This window comes from Tyto alba, unplaced genomic scaffold (genome assembly GCF_018691265.1).
Source record: "Tyto alba isolate M040663 unplaced genomic scaffold, T.alba_DEE_v4.0 Super-Scaffold_16, whole genome shotgun sequence".
Taxonomy (NCBI): Eukaryota; Metazoa; Chordata; class Aves; order Strigiformes; family Tytonidae; genus Tyto; species Tyto alba.
Window position 1 is genome coordinate 12,888,878 of NW_024881278.1, and position 24,119 is coordinate 12,912,996.

Below are 24,119 nucleotides of genomic sequence, written 5' to 3' on the forward strand. Positions count from 1 at the left end.
CAGTGACTGTGTTCAGAAGAACTATGCGAGTTTTGAAAACTGAGCTGGAAAGAAATCTTCAGTAACAAGTCCTAGAAAGAGTATAACATGGAGAAACACCACTTCCAATATGCCTACTGATGCATATCATTCAGCGTATACTTAGACTAGTATTACCTCTTCATAACAGACCTCAAGAAATACATAGCACAAGAATCCACACACGGCCATACCGCATCGTACTCCCACCCTCACCACTGCAGCATCCTTGCTTTTTCACCCTACACTCACCACCAAGTGTCCTCTGCTCTTCACCTGACACAGAACCATCTTCTCTCCCTTTGCCCAGCTTGTGACTCAGAGACAGAGTCATGGTTTTCTTTCATCACATGGTTTTACAAGATATGAGGCCAGAGAGAGATGCTTGTCAGTAAGAAGATAGGGAGAAGGTTACAGAAAGAGCCTACACCTCTTTCTTCACAGTGCACTGCTACAGGGAGAATCCCAGTCCAAAATGGATTCAGCGTATGTCCTTGTTTGGGCAGAAAAGGTAGTTCTTCTGCCTTGATGTAAACATTGGACTACCACTGGAAGAGTTGAGATTTGCAAACTGAACTGTAGAGTTACTAGGGATAAGTCATAAAGAGGATGCCCCACATTTCTAGAACCATCTAGATGAAAAGTTCCTGCCTAGTATCTCTACTTTGCCATCTGTAATCCACAAAGAAACAGGCAGACCACTGAAATTTTAAACCATCTCAAATCCCCCATTCTGTGTTAATTTCTGATACCTTAAGTAGGAAACCATGAAGGACAAACCTTCTCCCACTGTCTCCACAACGTTTTCCATTCCCAGGACAGCCAGTGCTCAGTTTGCTCAGCAGCCCCCACTACCCAACAGCAGGCAACACCTGCAGCCCCTCCCTGCAAATGGGGATGGTGCCCAGCTGCAGCTGCTGAATGCACCCTTGCCACAGGCAGAGAAACTGCAGCCTATCCCACTCCCCCTCATGTTTTGTGGAGCTACAAGGAACCTTGGCCAAAGACTCACAAAGTATTCAAACAGCAAATCTAAATTTGACCGTTTGGCTTCAAGACAGGTGGTGTTTTAATAGTCAAAGGCAGGACTCATAAATTTTTAAAAAAAAACAGAAACGCAATCTCTTGTAGCATCAAACAAGACCGATGCCATTTTAAGTTGCAGAAGTTTGCTGTCACTGAAGTGAAGGAAACAGCAGTCCTATGATTAGTACTGCAGAGATGGGAATAAATCAATATGGGAGGCTGTTTTAGCTTTTCCCTTAGAAATCTGAGAGTTCAGACTGTGCCTTATTGTGTTTATTGAGGTTCTTAGAAAGTAAAAGCACTAGTAATCCATGACAAATAGCACCTTATACCAACAGAGTTCAAAAGCAGTCAAAACTACCCTTGCTTTGCAAAGGAAGTATCTGCCACGAAGGGAAGTGTTCTGTGTCGCATGACATGTCAATGGCAGAGCTGTGTAGACACAACCCCTCTTCTGAGCCCTGTTCCTCATGCGATTCCCTCCTCCTCCCTGCTCACTCTGTGCCACAGCCACTGATGACAGACCCAATACTGCAAGATAATTAAGCTGGAAGTCAAAGCAGAACTCGATTCTTCCAGCTACCCTTGAAGGTACTTAGTGAAGCTCTTTGGCAAAAGGAAAAATAAATGCAAAATATTAATTGATATGCTGCTTTCAAACCACAAGGATCCCTTTGCATTTGGTACCTATTTTTCCATGCTCAATTCCAACTCTGTACAATAGTTTACCATTTTCTTTAAAACGTCTAGTGTTAGAAACTTGCCTGAAGACTGTTTTCAGCCGGCCACCAGCTCTCTCTACTGGATACAGCTAGAACACTTCAACCACGTCACAGATTCTACATGACTAACAAGTGAAGATGATTCTCCTTCACTACAACTGGCATAGTTTATAGCTTCTGAAAACAGAGATATCTAAGTCCTACCTATGCTGTTAGAGGGAATTTCTGAGTAGCCATGCTAAGCAGGGTAGTGACCACCATGAAGCCACTTGGCCACCTCAGTCATAAATTAAAATAATTCATGTAAATTAGACTTTGGTCTCAAAATGTGTTTCTTGCCTAAATATTTAAACACATAAATATCCTCCAGCCATTACAGCTTGTCATTTTAAGCTTTCTGACATTTATTGTTCGCAAGAAAAGAAAGGTCAGACTTATCAAATCTGCATTTATGCTTCCATGACATTTTTATCCAACCAAATTTTTTTGAATTAGAGAAGCAAGACAAATGTGGCACCTTTCATAAAGGACCTTTCTCAGCTCTGTACTGTGGTCTTAGCAGCCCTGTTGAGCTCAGAAGTGGCTTTTCAGGAAACAGAAGCTGTGGCTCAGTGGGTAGAAAAAGATTTGGAAAGCAGGCAACCTGAATTGCTGTTTGCTGTTAGGCAAATCACTTGTGACAAAAAAAAGTAGACTACCTCCTAGTCTCAGTACTCTAGCTCTGGGTAGCCCAAGCATATGCTTTGGTATGAGAATTGAGGCACAGTGCAGAATTTGCTGTTGCTCAGGAAGAAAATCACAACTTGAACTCCCAAAATACCATCACCTGAAATGAATTAACACTGATATACTGAAAAGGTGATACCTTCTTTACTATGATGAGGCTTATTTATTTGTGAATCTTTTGAGTAAGTGCTAAACACTGCCATTCTCCCCTTGCTTCTACTTTTTTTTTGGCTAATTCAAAAACATTGTCACAAATACAGATTTTATTTCCTATCATGTAACATTCCTGTGAGATGCACAGTGAACCAAATGACCAGATTACTTCAGGATACAATTCAATCAGACACTGTGAAACCACCTTCGATTCTGAAGAATGTCTCTACATTTGTATAATAAAGCACTTAAGTCTCCCAGTGCACTTTTTTGCTGTAGGTATTTATTCCCTGTTTTAAAGGACAGGGAAATAAAAGCACAGCAAGTTTTGAGAAAACACCTTTTTTGAATGTGCCATAAATGTTCATTCAAATAAAAAAAATAAACAATAAAGTGATACTTGTGCCCCTTTTGGTGTTTGTTTATGGACATTTTACTGATCATGCTTATGAACAACAACATTGATAAGAACAATGAGCCTAAAAGTAAACAAACTTTGCAGAAAACAGACCTAGAAATCAGAAACACATTGTGTGTAATCCTGACTCCTATGGAACATCAGCAACACTGCACAACTGGTCCAATCAAAACCATGTGGAATAGTGATCACAGCGTGTTCTCCATGAACCACTCAAAGACTGTGCATCATTTCTAACATTATCTGCCAAATAATTAGCAACAAATTTGCAAAGCCCTAGATTTTTGTGGTTAGCACAGAAATAGTGAAAGCAGCACCATCAGTCAAGAGTCATATGCTATGAGTCTTCTTGGTGCTGATGGAGTGGGCAAGTGAGCTGGACAGGAACAGGCAGGTCAGCAGCAGGACCAAGGATCGTGCTGCCCACTAAGTCAGGCAAACCCATCACTGGGCAATCAGTTTCCTCTTCAAGAGGCATTTACGGTTCAAGAAGAGGCACTGTGAACTGACTAAATGTGCATTTCTGGAGAGCACCAGTGACTAGAGGTCTACAGGGAGGTGCTACAGACCTAATACTTAGGGCAGGAAGGCCTGGGAAAGATGCTCCTAAGCACACAGCATTTTGCTGTGAGGTAGCAACTGGTAATCAGCATGCAGCACACTGGTACCCATGACAACCCAAAGGTAGAAAAGGAAAACCTCAGTTTGCAGTAGTTCATGTCGAGAGTAAACTCAAGTGCAACTCAGGCCCATCCTTAAGTGTAGGACTGGCAAAGCTGGGCTGATAGCCAAGGCAAAGTGCAAAACCCCAGCAGAAAATAGCAAAACCACTTGCACTACAATGCAGACCTTTCAGAAGCCCTACTACAATGCTTCAGTCTAATTCACCAAGTTTTGCCACTGATTTATCAGGAGAGCAAGATGAGATCTCAGATGTCGCATGCAGTCGAGGATGAGAGGAAAACAGAGCAACCAGAAAGTGACTGATGTCTTTTACTAGTTTTCTGCTCTGTAAGGCACAACTCCAAACTTTGTTCTTTGAGACCAGAAAAACAAAACCAAAAAATAACAAAAGAAAAATATAATTAACAGACCTTGATTAAATGCTGGTACCTCTAAAATATGCAGAAAGAATTCTGCAGACTTTACCACAGTCAAATTTCACCTTAGAGATCTGATTTTCATTTACAAAATGTCCACTTTCAAAACCACATTTTCATCTAGTCTGAAGTTCTTTCTAGTCTTTAGGTAAAAGCTTTCTCCTGCAAATGAGTTCAGGTGCATGGTAGCAGTATCCTAAAGATGTAAAGCTTAATTGCCTCAGCATTATAATACGGTATGTAGTGAATGGAGACGGTTTTGGGGAGAATACGTGTGGCAAGTTAATAAAATTTTAGATGAAGGCCACAGTGCAGGAGTAATATTTCGCCTAGCCAGAGGATGAAAAGTTATGCATTGCTATTTAAAAAATATAATTGGAATGTTAAATCTATTTCATGAATGAAAGTACGTTGACCTTTAGTGGGAGAAATGACTCATTTTCATCCCTGTATGCCCCTTTTTAACATACGCTTCCCACCTTTGCATATGTAAGTAGCAATTAGTTTTCATGGGAAGTTATTTTATGGCCATTTCAGCTTATTAAACTTACTGAGTAAACTCAGAAGAAACCTATTTAGCAACATTTGTGGCTCAGGTGCGTTACAGTGAGTGGACTGCTTACCTGTGATGTTAACATGAAAAAACTCAAAATGCCAGTGCAGGGTTGGGGTGCGAGGGCTCTGGATCTCTATGGAGCCTCTGCGAATGTGGAGCACACACCCTGGCCTAACCCAAATCCACACCGTATTTTCTGTGGGATGGATTTGCCAAGAAGGTCCCCACAAAACTTCTGACAACACATGCTACTCTATCTGATCTTAAAAGTCCTGGGCGTAATTTTAGCCCAGCAGCAGAGGATCTGTCGTGCTAGGGACAGTCAGTCCTGATCCTCAGACAGTTCTTTAATGGTCAGGCTCTATATAGAGACTAGGATTTTTTTCACAAGAAAGCTCAATAACCTGTCCAGAGAGTACACTGCTACAGAGACCCACTGCATTTTGACACCATACAGCAAATCCTGTAAGACCAGAACTAAAACTGGCCAGGACTCCTCACACAACAAGGTTCACTAGCTGTTTCAGTTCCCCATGGCAATGTACTCACTTTGATTACTCTTTTGGGAAGGGTTTCCTTGGAGGTAGGGTGGCATTTCCAGTCAAAACCAAAGACAATGAGAGAAAAGGCAACAGCAACTTGGTAGTTGGGAGGTTCACCTAAAATACGGGAGATCTGCAGCACTGCAATCCTCTCCAAGCTCACCCCTCCCTTCCTCTGCATTTTTTATTGTGTGCTTTTCCACAGACATGACTGAAATTAATTTGACTTTTTTGTCCCAGAGAAACACTGGGGGAAGGAGAAGCCAATATTAATTCTGAAAGCGGTTCCAGGAAAGGAAAACTCTTTCTTAACCAATTTTGAAAACGCCAAGCTGATACAGAAGTGGTAGATAGGCGGAAGACCACAGCTTCTCTAAATGGAAGCTTTTTCTTGCAGGACGCTCTATTCCCACAAGGATGAGTATGTGAGAAAAATCTGGCATTGAGAACATTTGCAGGAGAGCCCTGTAGAAATTCCTGTGAACTTTATGGTTTGTCTGTTAAACAACGGCAGTCCAGCAAGTACATCCTTTACTACTTGTTCCATAACACACTGAGACAAATTGGCTTACGCTTTGTGCAAACATGCTGTTAAAAAGGGAAAAGGTTCATTCCAGTTAAATATCTTTGAGTCAGTATCGGAGAGTGTAACAGTTGAAGAGAATAAAGCATTATTTACAGGATTCTGCTGTCATCTTTAAGGTCAATGGGAATTCATCCCTTTGTAATTTTTTCATCGTAAAATATAATTCATTCTCCATTCACATGGAGGATAATTTGGTGAAAATCATTTAGCAAGGTAATTATATCTTTTCCTGGGAAGTACTGCAATCCTGGGCATCTCCAGCAGAGGAGAGGAGAGGAAAAAAAAAAAAAGAGAAAAGAGAAAAAGCTAAGTATGTCAACATAAGTGAAGCAGCTTTACATTGTTGATGGGAGGACTGTGGTGTTTGAAATCCATTTCCAATTAGCTTAACCAATGAAGGAAAGGCTCAGTTGCCTTAGGAAGGGCTTTAGTTAAGCCCTGTACACATTAGCTGCAATGGTGTTAATAATTGCTGGAATCTGCACGCTTATGGGCTGGTGGATGCTGTTCACGCTGTTATCACTGTGTCAGCACATCCTGCTGTCGGCAGGGTTACACGGCACAAATCTAAGCATGGCAGTGACACATGGTGCTCACATAGGCAGCACCTTTGCAAAGCAGAAAGAATGGATTTTTAGTGTTTTTAAACAAACCTACATTAGAAATCCAGCGCAAAGCCATGTAACAGGAAAGTGTCACTGCTGAAAAAGCAGAGATGCAATTTATAGTGACACAACTTATGCACGTTGTCAACCTTGGTATACAATTCAAGAAGAGACCGGGATTCTTCCAGATTATGAACAGCTGCTATAAGTTATTACTGTGATATAGGTAAAGGAGGTCCATATTCTTCCCCTCTGCTCTTCCTTTTCCTGCATCCCCCTATGATTGACTTTGCACGACTGTCGCAGTAAGAACAGCAGAGCCCCATCTCCAACATGATTTTACTGGGGTAGAGCTAACTACTACTTATCTGGAAAATGTCTTCTCAACAGTGAGACAACAGACAACATCCAAAGCCTGTGGGTTTTACTAACTTTGGCTGAAGCTCCATCTGCGTTGTATTCACAAGATCAAAGCACCTGCTAGCTCACATCTATAACCTTCACCCAGGTTAAAAACACACCTTCATCCTCAAAGACGACAAATGCATGCCCTCCAGCTCCGTTATTTGCTATAAGCACCCGAGTCAAGATGGCATTAAAAGCTAAGGCTGTATCTTCACTGCCAAAGAGGGAGATCTGTAAAGCAAAGTAACTGCTACTCACAATAAATTCTGCAAAAAGAAAAAAAAAAAAAAAAAAAACAGAGAGACGGTGGGTTTTGGTGTCTTTAATTTTTATTACTCTTTTTTTTTTTTACTGCAATGTAGCAGAGCAAGACCTGCTGGAAGGTAGGGTGTGTTGGCCTCACCTAGCCACCTTGTGGTAGACGGTACCTCTGTGTTACCCCTGCCAGAACTGACAGGGGAAGAGCTAGCCCAGGTATCTCACCTCAGCTGCAAGTGTAAGATTGACTCACACCCAGCCACCTCTGACAGTCTGCTTTGATTTTCATTTCAGGCAGAAAAGAATGAGATCAGTTCATTCTGTAGTTACTCGGATTGCTGGCCCAGCTTTTCAGATGAGCATCAAGAATCAGTTGCTCCAACTTTGCATTCAAAGCTCAGCACTGACTCGTCTCACCTTTTGTGAATTTATTTAAGTATATTCTGTGGTCCATTAAGTAGGTGGCTACTCAGGGACACACCATTGACTTCTACACAGCTTCATAAAAGCTACCTAACTTAACTCACTGTGACAAATTATTTGGCCCTGCAGTCCTCTAGGTATTATATTCTTTTCGTGGGAGAGCCTGAATCAGAGCTTGTGTTAAAGGTACAATGCACACACAGAATGAAAATCTCTCTTGATCACTGGCCCAAAGCAGAGACTTGATTTGAGGTAACAGAGCTGCCCTGTGCCCCTGACTGCAAATCCCTGCCATCCAGAACCAGAATTTTAAGCCAGGTACTCCCTTCATGGAAGTACCAGCACTACATGAGCCTCCCCAGATGCTCAACTTCTTGTCTTACTGTAGCCAACGGAGTGCAGTTCTCTAAGGATCTTCTGCGGTTTTAAAAGGGACAAAAATTAACTCAGTTTCAGATAACATGAAACTCGGAGGAGAACCTGCTTTTTGCAGGTTTGTCCATCAGCCATTACCTTATACGCTTAAAGAAGAGTAATTATACCGCTACCCCACAGCATTAATGGACAAATTTGCTGGTCAGCCCCAGCTTTGGAAGTGTTTGTGCTGCTCCCCCACAGTCCGCCTGCACATAAGCTTGGAACCACTTGCAGCGCTTTGAAGAGGCTTCCCTTTTTAAGACGCTATTTTTTAAGTTTCGAAGAGCCCGATCTCGCTGTCCTTCGACTAGTGCCACTTTAACCTTGGGGTGTCGCTTACGGCTGCCCGGCACAAACGAACTCTCGGCACCTGCTGGAAAACCCCTCAGCGCTTTCAGAATAGTTCTCCACAAAAGCGCCGGGACAGATTCCGCGGCGGCAGAGCGCAGCCCTTACGGCCAAGCCGGTGCAGGGGCGGGGGGAGCCGCGACTGCTCGGGGGAGGTGCGCTCGGCGGGCCGGCGGCGAGCGGGGCTCTGCGGGGGGGGGGGGGGGCCTGGATGTGCGTCCCGGTGGAGACGGCCCGGTGCCCGTGGCGGGGGGGGGGGACGGGGGGCGCGGAGCGCGGCATGCAACGCACGGCTCACCTGCCGCGGAGACGTGGAAGAGGAGGCGGGGGCGGGCGGCGCGGATGGCCGCTGCCAGCCCGCGCTCGCTGCCCGGCAGGGCGCCGCGGCGTTCGGGCATCAGCCGCACCCGCAACCGCCCGTCGCCGGCGCGGAGCCACCAGGCGAAGAGCTCGGTGAGGTTGAACTCCAGCTGCGCCCCGCCGGGGCCCGGCGGCGGGTCGCCGGCGCAGCCGCCCCGCAGGGCGCCCTCGCCCACCTCCAGCACCAGCTGCTTGGCCCGCCGCAGCCGCCGCCCGGGCGCGGAGGGCCCGCCGGGGGGGGCGGGCGGCGGCAGCCCCCCGCGGGCGGCACGAAGCAGAGGCGCGCAGTCCAGCCGCAGGCGGCACCGCGCCGCGGCGCGCCCGGGCGGCCCCAGCACCAGCTCCCGCACGTAGGTGCGAAACAGCGAGGGCACGACGAAGTCCACCGCCAGGCTCCTCCTCTGCAACCGCGAAAGGCCGGGGCTCTCCCGCGGCCCCGCCGCCCCCGGGGCCAAGCTCAGGGCGAGGCAGGCGGCGGTCAGCAGGCGGGCGGGCAGCCTGCCCCCCGCCATCCCCCGCCCGCCCGCCCGCCCGCCCGCGGCGGCCCGTCCTGCGCCGGCGGCCACGGAGCGGCGCCGGGGAGCGCAGCGCTGTGCCGGGCCGGAGCGGAGCGGGGCCGGGGCCGGGGCCGGGGCGGTGCGCCCGGAGCCGCCGCTGCGCGGGCTTTGCCGGCTCCAACTACCCGCCACAACGCAGGCATTACCCAGCGAGCGCTGACATCACGCCCGAGCCCGCCCGCCAGCAGCCAATGCCGTCCCCGGCAGCCGTCATTATGCAAATGTGCCGGGGCGGGGGGGGGGCGGAGACCGGTACCGGGGCGGGGGGGGAAGGGGGGGCGTTCATTGAGGAAAAAAAATAAATTAAAAAAAGCCCAATGTGGCCCGGCTGCCCCCGGCCGCCACCGCCGGCCCCAGGCGGGGGGAGGCCCGGCGGGAGCCGCACCTCCACTTGGCCGGACAGCGGCCCCCGCGCCCGGCCGCCCCCCGCGTGTGGTGGGGGGCTCTGGGGTCCCACTCTCCGCCTCTTTCTCTTCTCTGAGCAGGCGGTGATGGACAGAGCTGCTCGGTTTTCCTGTCCTTCCCTCTCTCTTCCCTTCCTTCCCATCCTTCCTTTTCCTCCCATCCTTCCCTCTCTTCCCTTCTTCCCTTCCTTTTCTTCCTGGCTTCCTTCTTGACTTCCTTCAAGGCTGACAACCCCAAAACAACCCTGGATGGCTTTCCTCTGGGCCGGGAGCGGGGAGGAAGAAAGGTGAGAAGTAGCGGGGGAGAAATCTTAGAGCATAAGTCACTCTAAAGAACTGAAAAAAATTCTTCCATTTCAGAATGAAAACAACAGCCTTAAGAAAGGTTCATGCAACAATTTCCCCTTTTCTTACCTTTAATAAATACAATATAATTACTGTAATTACATTAGTGCTATGCCTTAGGATAGCTAATCATAACTCATTCATATTTCTGGAAGTTGCCTATATGAATTAATGACTTATTATTATCTCTTTAGTTTGATACTTAATGCATGTATATTTTTATAATCCAGGTACTTTAACTATATAATCATTAGAGTGCAATTACTCTGTCATGCAGTTATTCTTCTGCTTATATCAAATTAATGTTAATACACAGATATTGTGGAGCAGAACCACAGTGTAATGCCTCCATAATTGTAGTGCTGAAGAGTGTAATTGCAGGCGCGCTGCTAGAAAAGGGAACCAAGATCTTTTCCGTACAGAAGAGTTGAGGAAGGAACTTCAGGGCAGTTGCCGAAGGATTAGTTAGATAATATGCTTCATGCAAAAAAAGCCACTTGTGTGCCGCGTTCAGCATCATACAGGTGTGCTAATGCAAAGCCAAGACAGCGGCGTTTCTCCAACTGGGCTTTGGACGTAGCCTCATTTTCCCCCCATTCTTCTTATTTCACAGTCCATTAGATTCACTCGCCCAATAGGTGACCCCTAATCCTTCACTTCTAAGTTTTAGTAATACTTTGGGGCACAGTCTTCCTTTTGTTAGAAGAGGAAGACGACTGGAAACATACTGAAATACATGCAAGTTTTCCGTAACATAAAATGCAACACAGAAGTATTTCAAATTGATCTGAATGCTCCTGTTCCTTTGAGCTCAGATTTCTTACTGGAAAAAAATGTTAGAAGGACTGAATCATGGGCCACCGGTCCTTTCGTTCAGCCTCTTCTTTTACTCTAGTGGATAGTCATATAAATGTGTGCAACTGTGGATTGAGAACTACATCCTCGGACCTGCCCTCTTCACCACATGGTTTTGGACTGTCATCCCACTCTGCCCAAGTATCACATGCTGGTGGAAAGAATAACAATTACTGCAGAAAATGGTATGCTGGGCACAGGAAATGTTCTGAAAATCTCTACAAACAGTTTATCACAGTCTGTTTTCCTTCTTGCACACATCAGATTTCCATCAAAGGAAGTCACTGCTTCTACAGTTTTCAGTTCTCAGTATTTTCCTCTGGGATTCAATCAATTTGAGCCTAATTCTGGGCTCATTTTGGTGGTTGGTAAGTCTCCCGTTGACTGTAGCTGGGTAGACCCTGGACACAATTCAGATTTTCAACTTATGTACTGGGAACTGAACAATTTAATTGATTCCTCTGTGCTCAACCTCTTGCTAAAATAGACCATGTCTTCTCAAATTTACTCTTTATCTTGGAAATTATAGAGGCATCTCACTGACCTTCATCTTAAGGGGGAAGTCAGAGTCGGCCCCAACGATAAGTCAGGCTGGCATGACTAGAAACTTTACTCTCTGATCTCTCAGAATGGTATCAAAAATGCGTGGTGGCACACTGCAGCCTTCTCCCACACTCCCCATTCGTATTTGTAGCTGCCATCACCTGGAGTTGAATCAGCCACTCTACCTTTTCAGCCTCTGCCTCCGCTACTACATTTGCCAGGAAAGCTGCTGAGCAGGAGAAGGTTTTGCGATGTGCCTGACCTAGGAGTAAGGGAATTTGTTTCTGGTCAGTGTCACCAGTGTGGGTGCTGTACAGACCCAAGTGGCTCTGCTACCTTTTTGGGGAATGTTCCCTTGGGGACAATATGGAAAAAGCCCTGAGATGCCTGGGGACAAGAAAAAAGGGGGGGGTGGCCTTTGCCTGTATTGAGCACACCCGGCACTCAATGGAATAATCTGCATGTGCTTGGGAAAAAACAGAAGGGTTCTGAGACTCATGGCAGCTAGCGGACTGTTATTTCACAGTCCCAAGGAAATTAGGGAGTGCATCAAAGTATGCAGATGTGTACTTTTCCCACTGTATTACCTTGTTTCATTCCCACAAAACACAAGAAGGTTACAGCTGAAAACTGAAATGATGAGGTGCCTTTATTAATAGGCTTTAAATGAAATAGGACCAGCTGTTAATACATCACAAGAGAAGGAGTGAAAATGGACCCATTAATGAATGAAGAAAGGCAAAGAAATCAATGAGGGATCTCCAGTCATTGTGTTGCTGGCCTGCATTCTTACCTCCTTTTTAAATCGGTCTTTAACAGGAAGAGTGGTATGGACATTTAGGAAGGAACAGAAGCCTGGCCAATACAGCCACTGCTGAAGGCCAGGTAAGGAGATACGTTGTTCCACTCTGTGATAGGTTGGGATCAGCAAATCTGGACAATATGCTTCCCAGTTTTTTAATTTAGCTAATGAATTGACTCTGTCACTGGCAATTAATTTGTAAAGCGGAGGAAAACCAAGGAAGTCTCAAAGGATGAGGGAGGGTGGGATTAAATAGAGTGCTAACCTTTACAATGGAGGAAAAAAGTCGCATTGGTAGGTCTATATTTCAACACCAGAAAAAAAGTGTAAGAGAACACTCCAGACAGGGGACTTCTCTGGCACCATTGCAGTGCTCGAGAGCTGAGGGTGTGACACCCCTGGAAGGCACAGTCTGACGTTAAAAAGCACGAACTTCAAACATTAAAACGCTTGTGCCAGGACAACTGTATTACCTGGTGGGGCTCTAACTGCAACTGTGTAGTTGTTGGAAAAGACCCAGTAAATTTCACATCTCCACATCCTAGCAAACCTCTGCCAAAACTTCATGGGAAATATTACTAGGGTAATAGAGCTGAGCAACGTCATGCAGCCTCAAAATCAATCGGAAGACTATTGGAAACTGGAGTACTGTGAGTGGAAGATGGGTATATAATAGACTGAGCAAGCATCAGAAATTGCTTTGTTTTAACATTTCTGCTTGTGCTTAGCTGAGAATGTAAACAGTGTCAGCTCCTTAGGCAACACTGCCTTGGGAAGGCTTCACCACAGCCAAATGTGGAGATTGTAATTTGGACAGGCATGTAATTTGGACAAGCGAAAGGAGAGAATTATTGTTGAGGAACTAAGCCGAGCTATCAGTGAGGAGATGGTATTTAAGAACAGTGCTTTTCAGCTAGATTTTGGGAAGAAATAGCAACTACTGAGTATAAGCACTCCTGATGGCGTACAGAAGAGAGGGAGGTGCCATTTATGTTTTCCTCCTCCCACTTGAGTGCCCAATACAAGTCATCAGTTATCTATACTCTGGGGATATGTTAGATCCAAGGTGCAGCAGCAAGGCCTCAAAGCAAAGTGTCTGTAAACAACAAACATTTCAAAGAGACATGTGAGGATGGGGACCAGTCCCAGATAAAATTTTCCGGATCTAGACATGTCAGCTTGGCCAGAAGAATACAGAGGGAACTGGCAATGGGATATGGCGATGTATCTTTTGTTTGGGACTGGGTAGGAAGAGAGCAGATTTCATGGAGAAGCAGGCATAGTCCCTCCATGCAGCGTGGCCTTGCTGCTTAAGCCTGCTGAGCAAAACTGCCTGACCTGTGTGTTACACCGGTGGGATCCAGTTGACAGCCCCACCTGTACTTGGGTAGATTTCCCTCACTAGGGTTAGGCAGAACAATTGCTGATCAATTTGCCATCCGATTTATGAAAGGCATGGGTTGATTTCCTTACTCTGCCTTGCTGCTCAGAGTCCCCGGAAGAGTGAGACTTTGATCCAGGGCTTGTAACTGAGGGGCCAGATCTGGAAGTCTGTAAATCTCAACTGTACTGACTTCAGTGAAGCTACTTTGAATTTACACTAATGAGGCAGAAAGTAGATTCTGGCTCTTGCTCCTCACTTTGTAATCAGTCTGGCTCCCTGAGACAAAGGCAGTGAATCAACAATGCTAATCATTTCATTTACTGCTTTGCTTAAGATACCTGCCCTTTCTTTGGCTATTGAGTTTCTAAAGTAGCCTTCCATTTGCCAAGATAAAGCATAATAGCCTCTTTTATTACCTTCTTTTTTTCATCTTCCTCATCATGTCAATTAGTGTGTTTGCATTTTAACAGAGATCCTGCCTGAAAGCTTCTGGCTGCTAATGTCACAATTAGTGTTTCTTTCTGTTGGACCAATTATAGGTGATAATGTTACTATTTGACAGTGTTTGTGTTCTAATTAAGAGCCTGATTGCAAATTTGGTGCTCAATTCCAGCCAAGCTGCTTCTTTTTCTCATTGGGTATCCCCAAGTCACAGCTTTCTATACGTCCCTGGAATTATACATGGAAAATGAAAATAGATGAGTCATCACTTGTATGAAATATTCTTTCACTTTCATCCAGATTCATCTCCCCTCTTTTCTTATTGAATACTCCAAGCATTTTTTCTTATTTGGTGAGAATCTTTATCAAGGACACAGCATGCCACAGATAAAAGCAGGATGGAGCTTTTGAATGACAAGTTTAATCCATCACTTAATGCCCACACTTTCAAGTGTCAGCCATGAACCACTGATTGTTAATATCACCCAGCACCACGGTGCATCAGTACAACAGTTTTGCCCATTAAGAAAAACAAACAAATCAATGCTGGAAATGTGTCAGGCTATAAAATAGGAAAACCACCCTGTAAAGCAGGTTTTGGGACAAAAATGGAGTCAGATGGATTACTGTGTGTGTAATAGGGGGAAATGCCATTCTTATTTCCAAAAAAAAAGGTACCTGGTTTCCTCTTACCTTTAGTGCTATGTAAAATAGCTTGAGGACATTTGACAACATTACCTTTCCTGTAATTCTGCTTGCCTCACCTTGCATAAATGCAGGGGTCTGCTTGTAAATCTGCAACAGAGTTTACATCCCTTTGGATGCTGGTGTGCACATGAGAGGTTATAAAGCATACGGGTCAGAACAGAGCAGGGTGGAAGCTGGTAAGCAACATGTTTGTGCGGTTCGTCTTGTGATTTTCATACTATGTAGGATCAAACACATCACCAATGAAGCGTGACTTCTTCCCTGATCACCTGAATGAGCAATATACTGGCACAAATATGAACTTGCCTTGCTTCAGTGCCCTCGAGTGAATTGTGCTCACAAGAGGGAAAAGGCCAATTTTATGGCATTTGAAGTGATGGTTGAAATTTCAAAAGCAGTCAAGCTAGCTACAACATTCCTGTTTCACACGTGCGAAAGGACCTTGTAGAGGAACTCTATCTGGGAAGCAGTTTCTCCAGGAGGACTCAGTTGACCACTTTACTTCAAAAGAGCTATACTGGGACATGAAAAAAGTTTCAGCATAATCTAATGTGCCCAGTATGAAGCCTGGTCCTATACTGACTGATACAAAACGCAGTTCCCAGAAACAAGGCCTTACTGAAAAGCTGTCGGTGTGGCTTGCTTTCACACTGGCAAGAGCTCTTCCTGCCCTAGTACTCATTAGGGTCTTGCCTGCTCCCAAATACATTTATCAGAATAGATGGCAAAATCAATAAGGTTTTGGACACCTTGTAGAGGAAGAGCAACCTGTAGCTCAGACTATCTGAGTCCCCAGGTCTAGTGCTAATGGCTTTATAGCTTAGAGGATTTTTCCTGTAGGTGCTCTGGACTTACAATTCACTTCTTCAGGGTTTTAGTTAAGCATATGGCTAAAACATAGACATGCTTATGAAAGGATTTAGATGCACTTTTTACTCTGAGTGCTGATATATGCAAGGAAATAATAAAATATTGTGTACTTTTCTCTGCCTCCATTCCCTTACTGCTGTCATAGGTTCTCAGGCTTCTGAGCTGCTCAGGAATCCTTTTGAGGTCACAGCTTTTCCTCTGAAACAGAGAACCTGTTTCCCTTGTATAGCTATGTGCCTTCTCCCTCAGCTAGTCCCCCTCTTAAGGAGTGCATACTGCCTTCCTCTTTCTTGTCCAAATGTCATGTGCCTGAAATTCTTCTGATTTTGTCCAGGTCATCATGTTCTATGATTTTCAAGGCTCCTGCTGACACATGGTCTTTCTGAATCACCTGTCTGGGACTTTTTTACTCTTTGAACACCAGAGTCTGTAGCTAAGCTAGACTGGAATGCATTTCACATAAAACCCAAGCATTTGTGGTTTTGCTGTTTTGGAGGATCCGCCAGACTACCTCCTTAGCACGCAGATATACTCCCCCCAAAATTGCTGTGAATAAAATATTTCAGGTCTGCTTTCTAGGCTTGTGGCTTGGCACATCAGTGGCTTTTGAAACAAATTCTGAATTCCTTATAGGCAGAAACGCTCTTAAATCTCATTCTCTGGTAATGGAACAAGTTCACTGAGGCTCTTTGGATTATCACGTTAGGATCACAGGTCACATCTTATCTTATACATGGAGTGAAAATGACCTTTTCAGAGAGGTGTACTGTGACCTTAAATTCAGGCAGATGTATACATCCAATCATTTTGTTTAATGTTTGTTGTGTTATCATAGAAGCATGATTTTTTCCATTTCAAAGCAAAAAATAGTCACAGCTATTCACCTTCTGTCTGTGAGACTAATTTAATGCTGAGTCAAGCATTGTGAGAGAAATAATGAACAGTAAGTGCATATGCAAGAGACTTTAGGGAGTGGACTCCTCAGTCCACGGATAAGCTGATATTTAGGGCTGGCAGCAGAATCAGCAAACTGCTTAATGAAGATGAACCCACTGCAATTAGGGGTTGCTTTCCATCATTAATTTCTTAAAGTAATACCTCCCCAAAACTCAGTGACTGCCCACAAGCCATTGGCTGTAAGGTCTCCCTCAACTGTTGGGGGGGGGGGCGGGGAGGGACTGGAGGGGTAGAGTCAGGAATTCCTGGAGAGATTTGTGGGGATATTTCCTTTCTGTGTGACAAATCTGTCAAATATCCATTTACCTTTGCTCTAAACTTTTCTGGTTGAATAAAAAAGACAGTAATACTTAACTGCAGAAGACTTTCTTTCATATCTGAAAAATGTAATGCTGTTGCAGGCACTTTTGGAACATGTTTGTGATACTCAGTGGCAATTGCAGTGCCTAACTTTAAATGGGAAAATGTTGGCTGGGGTCCTAATTTTCATACATGATGAACAAACGCCTTTCCCATTAGCTTCAGTGAGATTGTTGCTCAGCATCTGTGAGGTGTTAGTCTGTGCTCCCAGATGTTGCTGATGTCAGCTTTAGACATGCTGTCAACCACAGGCGGGTTTTTTTTATTAAAAAGAAAAAAAAAAAATGAATGCCCTCATAATAAATATAATATTGCATTTCATTGTAAATCCAGAAAAAAACAAAGTTCTGTATATTGCAGAGTGCAATGGAAACTGTCCTCAAGAGTCCCCTTCACATGCCTGCCAATTTTAATGAAGCTGTTGGTTTCAGATAATATCTAGTGTAGATAATAGGTTGAAGAAACCAGAGATCTGTTTCACTGTTCCTTTTGGTGCAGCATGGTTATGAAAGCCCATCATCCTAATGTGGTACTCTTTCACAGGTGCTTTGGGATATATAAAGGAGGAGCCATGCTATCAGGGTCACAGAACTCCAAGACAAAGCTAAGGAAGCTCAGCAGCTCTCTTCCTTGAAGCACTGGCAGTGCTGAGGACTGAAGGAAGACCGTGTGGTTCAGGAATAATATATGAAAAAGGTACCCTACGCTCATCCCTAGATTACTAATCCTTTCTTTCTTGGCAAGCTTTTTCTGCTTTGATATTTACAAAAATGAAACTCATTGCCTGTGTATCAAGGTTTACTGAAATTTGAGAGGTACTGATATACATCTGCCCACCACTATTATTAGCCAGAAGCAGCTTTATGTTAATATCTTGAAGGTCTTGGCTTACAAAAGCCGCACAAATTGTTCATGGAGACATGCAGACATATTTGTAATTGCTTCTGGTTTTCAAGTAGACACAGACACTAGAAGTTTATAAACTGTGATCTCTTCTGGCCCTCTGTTCCTGTAGCAAACAAAATGACAGGGCATAAAACAAAAGCCAGATTTCCACATCTTACAGGTAACGGAGAAAAAGCCATTTAATCGAGAACAGGCTCTTTTCAAGAAAGCTCTGCAGCACTGTATGAAGATATTGTTAGTGATTAAAGAGGGTGTTTTATAAAAGCTGCATAATCAGGCTAGTATTCTGTCTGGAATGCCCCTTTTAGTCATCTTTCTATTCCATGTGAAGCTTTAATACTAACAAGCATAAACAAACTAGGGTAAACCTTGAATTTACTGTTATTAATAGGTTCCAATCTGCTGCAATATCATCCCATGTCTCTCCAGGCAATTAAAGTTGTTTCTTGCTTTTAAAGAAGCTTTAATGGGTGCAGCCAATGGACCATCTATTATCATGAATGAACTCAATTACTATCTTAGTCACGATCAATATTTGCTTACACCAAGTTAGGAAAAATACTGAAAGCTTATAGAGTGGTTAAATGGCTGCTGATGTTAAGACAGCAGAAAAGCCTGAGAGCATTGAGAAATGTACCCTTAAATAAGTGCAGTTTGTCTTGATATTTCCAAAGTCATCCAGGAAATAAGTGCTGATGATCATCTTTTCTGACACTGGTACTGTGAATTTGCATCAGGGAGATAAAGACTTACTAAATCTCTCAGTGAGGGAAGGTTAAAAATTAACTCGCTGTTTCCCCACTATGATGAAGGATGTGTTCTAAGAAGCAAATTCACTACAAAATGCTCTGCAAATAAGCCAAGCAGATGTACATTCATGTTCACACATGTGACTGGCCTGGGTGGAAAAGCCACTACTAGATAATATCTCTGGGCTATTGCCAACCAGCTCTGTAAGAATGTAGGGGAGGAATACTGTGTCCCAACAGGGTGACTTTGCTTCCCCTGCAAAGGCAGCACGCTGGGGCCAGAAAAACCGATAGTCTCATAATGGGCTAAAGAGCAAGTTTCATCAGAAGCACATCAACAGTTATCTGCATCATCCCCACATGACGATTTAACCATTCCAGAGGGGGCTATTTGGTGATTCGAGTGTTGGAAGAGGAGTCCAGAATTTCTGAACTCTATGTTACGTTTTCTCTGACTGAGTCACTTAACATTCTTACTTCCATTTCCAGATTTAAAAACTGGCTTCATACTCTGGAAATTGAAAGGCAGCTAGGAAGAAAGAAGTTGAAAGAGTAGGAGAAGCTAACAAAAGAGTTAATAGACTTTAGGATAGTTGGTTTCCTTGTGCATTTGTGTTTTGTTTTGTTTTGTTTAAGTTAAGGCTACCTCCAGGGCAGTTACAATGTTATTTTGTGCTGGAAGATCCTCAATGGGAGAGTTTGAAAACTTCGACCTTTTCCAGGTTTTACTGGCTGTCCCAGATGATTAAGGTCGTCTTTGCTTTAGCACAGCCATGAAAGGCTGACCTATATTTCAAAACAGGCTAGGAGACAATTCATTTCTTCAGACCCTTCTTGGATGATATCCCAGAGTATCCATAGATCCTGCCAAGCAAGCCATCAGCAATGGACTACAGATTTGTAATGGAGAGGTTTGTTGACAGTCTATTCCCTACACTGCAGTAGAAACATTCTGGCCAGGTGAAAGGAAGACAAGAGCTTTCAATTAATCATTGACACTTCACAAATGAATTGTTAAGTAAACAGTAGGTCAATCATTTAATCTTACTGAATCTTAATTGTCTGTATTGCAAATGAGCTAAGATGACTCTTGTATAAATAGTATATAGTTGAGAAACTGTTGCAAGTACTAATTTGTATCATACTTTGCAAAGGTGTGAGGTGTCAGGCGAGATAACATTGGGAGTGACACTGGGCCTGGCTCTCAGTTACACTGAGTCCACTGAGGCAGCATGAAAGGGTATTGGCAAGGATGGAGCATTGGTTCTTCCTCCATGAATTTGTCTAGTGGCTTTATGAGTGCAGGTAACACTTTGTCCAGATTGCTTCCTGTATACCAAAAGGCTTAGCTGGATTCAAAAGGTGAGGAAACAAATTTATGTCAGAAAAATGCATCAAGGTCTATTAAAAAGGAAGTTGTGGCTTTCCCCCAAACCCTTAGACATCAGCTTTGGGGGCAAGTAAATATGATCACAGTAGATTGTTCTGCAGGTCTTCTGAGACTTATTTGCAGCCCTGAGGATCAAGGGCACTAGCCAAACCAAAACATCAAAAAGTGGTTTGATTTGTTCAAACCTGAAACAAACAGGCAAACAAAGGAGAATAGTTTTCCAGCATGAAATACTCCCTTATTCCCCTCCTCCATTTCCTCTCATCAATCATTTTCAATCAAAGAAAATGTCAGGTTGTTTTTAGGTTGTTTTTATTTGTCCTTCTATTTGAAAACTTAAGTGTAAATGTTTTAATGAAACACTCCCCTTTGGGAAACAGCAAGCAAACAATTTGAGCCTTCACTCAGAAATGTCTGTTGCTAACAAATGTAATATCAACATCAGTTCATAATCAAATTTGGACTGACCTAAGTCTGCATTTTTCAACAAGTACAACATTCAAACAGAAAAGTGTCCTCCAACCCTGAACTGGAATGACAGAGCAGCTACTCTCCTGTGTACAGCCTCATGAAGAATAAGGTCTGTTCTCTCTTTTCCAAATGTTTAGCATAAAGAAGGGATTTAATTCTATGTCATCATTACCTGCATCAAACTTCAGTACAACCAGTGTGAAGAAGTTTATTTTCACAAGTCTGTGTAGGCTCTGGCCATGCAGAATGCTCACAGAGTGCTGGGAGGTTCTTGAACATTTCTTAACCACCACATTCAGTATTTGGCTTGACTCTACTAAATGTTTGGATGCACATCCAAGCAAGAAGACAAGAAAAAACCATTGAAACAAGAAATAACTATATTTTAATCACGTGTTGAATTGCACTGTTTCAGTGTATGCTTTCTCAATTGTTTTATAATCTTAAAGACAACAACAAAAAACCCCGCAACAGATGGAAACCTGCTTCCCTACATAGTTATTTCTCTTACTATCCCCAACAAATGATCACATGCTTTTCTTAGATATTCACTTGTTTAAAAGTAATATAAGCTTCTGTTGCATTCTGAACTTGGCACAAAAGAGCCCATAAAGACACTGCCCTTGGCAGGAAAGTTTGTTTGCTTTCCTCAGGCCCTAATCCAGAGAAGTACAGAGCAAGCTCAGCCCCTCCTGAAGTTGAGGCAAGGCCCCTGGAGATTAGGACTTCTGAGACTGTTTTATTTCCATTGACTTCAGACTTGCAAGCCTTTGTTTTTCATCTTTCTCTAAAGTTATTTTAATTAAAACAAAGCAAGTCAGAAAATCACCCATTTCATCAAAGCAAGGTCCAAAATAGCCTTGTCTCTTTGTGTTTACTTACTAGGTCCTCTTAGGAGTTAGGCCTCCATTTAAAAAGCATGTTGTATTCATATAGAGGGGAGAATGGAAATTTCCACTCTGCATATTTTCCCTAGGGTATTTCGGTTGGGAACTGCTCTGCATAAAAAGAACAACTTTGTCACAGAAGAAAGTATCACTTCTATCTTCCTAATACATGTGCCCTTTGACATCCAAGCAAACCACACAGAACTAACATGCTGCCCACTGCGCTTCTGTCCCAGTGCCAGATGACTAGGAGTTGTTGGTGTGATACAGCAGTGAAAAGCTAGTCTGATTCTGGGGTGCATCAGGCCAGGTGTTGTCAGTGGAGACAGGGAAATACCATATACAGTGTTGTTAAGGCCTCATTTCAGATACCGCAGTTCCTGTTGCCTCTGTTCAAAAACGATAAACTGAAATTAGAAGGGGTGCAGCGAAAGGTTTCTAAGATGAGTTCAGGAACAGAACATCTATCTTACAAAAAGAGATAAAAAGAGCTTGGCTTGTTTGGCCTAGCAAAACGAGACTAGAGATGGGAGATAATGACTCTTTATAGATACATCGAGGAGTAAATATCAGGGAGGGAGAAGAATTATTTAACCTAAAGGATAATGCTGGAACAAGATCAAATGGGCATAAATTGGTCATGAATAAATTTAGACTGGAAATTGGGGGAAAGTTTCCAACCATCGGAAGAATGACATTCTGGAATAGCCTTTAAAATAGAGTAGTGATGGGCAAAGAACTTCAATTTAAACTTGTGATATGAGTCCTTGAATAACCAAGTGAGTTTGAAAAAAAAAGACTTCATCAACTATTTGTTGAAGGTGTTGCTTACACTATATATTTGCATAAAATTTATTCCGTGCTCTGGAGCTTCTACTGATTACCTGCCAGGGATAGGAAGAATCTTCTTCCACTTCATACATAATTTTGCTTCTCGGGTTTTTTCCCTTTCATTCGTTTGCCCTGAAGTATCAGGGATTAGCCACAGAGGAAGAGAGGAAGTAGAGCTAGATGCACAGGCATTCTTGAAAGTATTAAAATCTTCCAAGTGGCTTTGATTATGTTATTGCCCACATACCTAGGTTTCCACCAATTGCCAGATCTGATGTCAGTACTTAATTTCCTCCTGGTTTGGCTTTTTACCGAAGGGCATAGACTTGTCCACCACTTCAGACTACCCAAGGATTTAATCTAACATATCCTAAATATTATTATATCTAGAGTATTATTGACAAAGTCAATGTATTGCTTCCTTTCTGTCAGAGATGATGGCTGCAGCTGAAAGGCTTTGATGATAGTCTGAAATTCATGACAGGGTGTGAAAAGTGTTCTGTATTGGGCAAGGGCTGGTGGAGTAAGGCCAAGCAGCTGTTACATGGTGCACAGGATGATACACCAGGATGCAGGCCTTCCAGACTTGGATTAACTGTGAGTCTCAATACTTTGAAACACAAAGGGTGATAAAGTGTTTTGCTGTTGCTACAAGAATGCCTTTTAGCCAGCATTCATTTTATCCTTTTTGTCTTACCACCAAAGAACAACATGTCATGATGTGTGGTGCTGTTTCCTATTCCTTGCATCCAAAACTCAATCAAAATCCTGACAGTTTTCAGTATGGTGAGACGTGAAAAGAGGCAGCATTTTGTCAAGGCAGTAATCATACTGCATCATCACTAGTCAACTGTGCATTTCCCCTCCAAGATCAGCTGTACGTACACAGTGCAAAGGAAGCCCACGCCCACACCTTAGGATCAGTTTTCCATGGCATTTTCCTTTCATTACCTGCCAGCATTTTTATAAGGCTGTTGGATTCATTCTCCAGCCCTGTACCATCATGCTGAAGCTTCTTGCAAGGCAGAAGAGAATTTAGGCAGAGCTCAATTCTTCCTTTTCCTCTGAAAAAAATACTAGCCTTTCTGCCCATTCTGGACACTATTTCCAGCCTCTCCTTCCCTCTAACCTGACCTGTGTCAGGATCTGACATGAAAGACCATTTCCCTCTTACAAGCTGTTTGTGGCTTCCTAAAGCTCACTCACTGGTCATTTATCTGCTTGACCTGCTAATTCCACAGGGCCAGCTGGCTCCCAGGTCCCTGGTCCTTGGTGGGGCAGCATACTCTGTTATAATATTTCTGTAGCCCATGAAGCCCATGTGCTTTGAAGCTGATGTTAACATTTACAATTAGGAATGCTCTAAATAAATTCTTTATTCTTTTTCCTTATATATATCCCAAAGGAAGTCCACTTGGTCTGCAGATCCACTTCTTCCTGCAGGTTTTGCTTACACCGGTAGCCTGTTGTCTCCAGTACAGACGTATCTTAGTAAATGAAGGTTAAAGGATTAAGTCTTTGAATTTTGTCTGTCACGCAAACTCCATCTCTCAACTGCTTTACAGAAACCAGTAGTGTGAAGTAAGGGGGAAGTGAGGAGTTTTCAGCTGAGATTTGAAATGAGATGGAAAGCCAATGAAGCAGAGAAATACAGACAAGTCTGTTCCAGATGGCAGGAGGCATAGAGGAGAAGTTTCTCATTCCATCTCTGGCCAGACTGCATGGAGGGACAGAGAACAAGCGGTCACTTTATGAAATTAAAGGGCATTATACATAGAAAAAAAAAAATGGCAATGCTTCTCTGCATAGGATGCAGTCAACCTGTAGAATATACTCTGGGAAAAGTCATAGGGTTAAATACAAAGGCTGGATTTTTATAAGAGTTTGATCATTGCATGATTATTAATAACATGCAGAGCAGTGCCGCGTTACTTACAGTTAATCCAATTTCAAAACTTCCTGGGATAAGCCATGCCCTACCAGGACCAGCAAGACA

General features: G+C 43.6%; 1 protein-coding gene across 2 annotated transcripts in view; it reads right to left on the bottom strand.

The window, feature by feature from the left end:
* ALK (ALK receptor tyrosine kinase) overlaps positions 1-9,176 on the bottom strand; it is a 322,024-nt gene extending 312,848 nt beyond the window's left edge. For both annotated transcript variants that reach the window (XM_032989384.2, XM_042789515.1), the window contains exon 1: positions 8,602-9,176. In XM_032989384.2, the coding sequence (XP_032845275.2) occupies positions 8,602-9,175 (574 nt within the window). In that variant the 5' untranslated portion in view covers position 9,176. The remainder of the gene's footprint in view (positions 1-8,601) is intronic.
* Between the last annotated feature and the right edge of the window lie 14,943 nt (positions 9,177-24,119).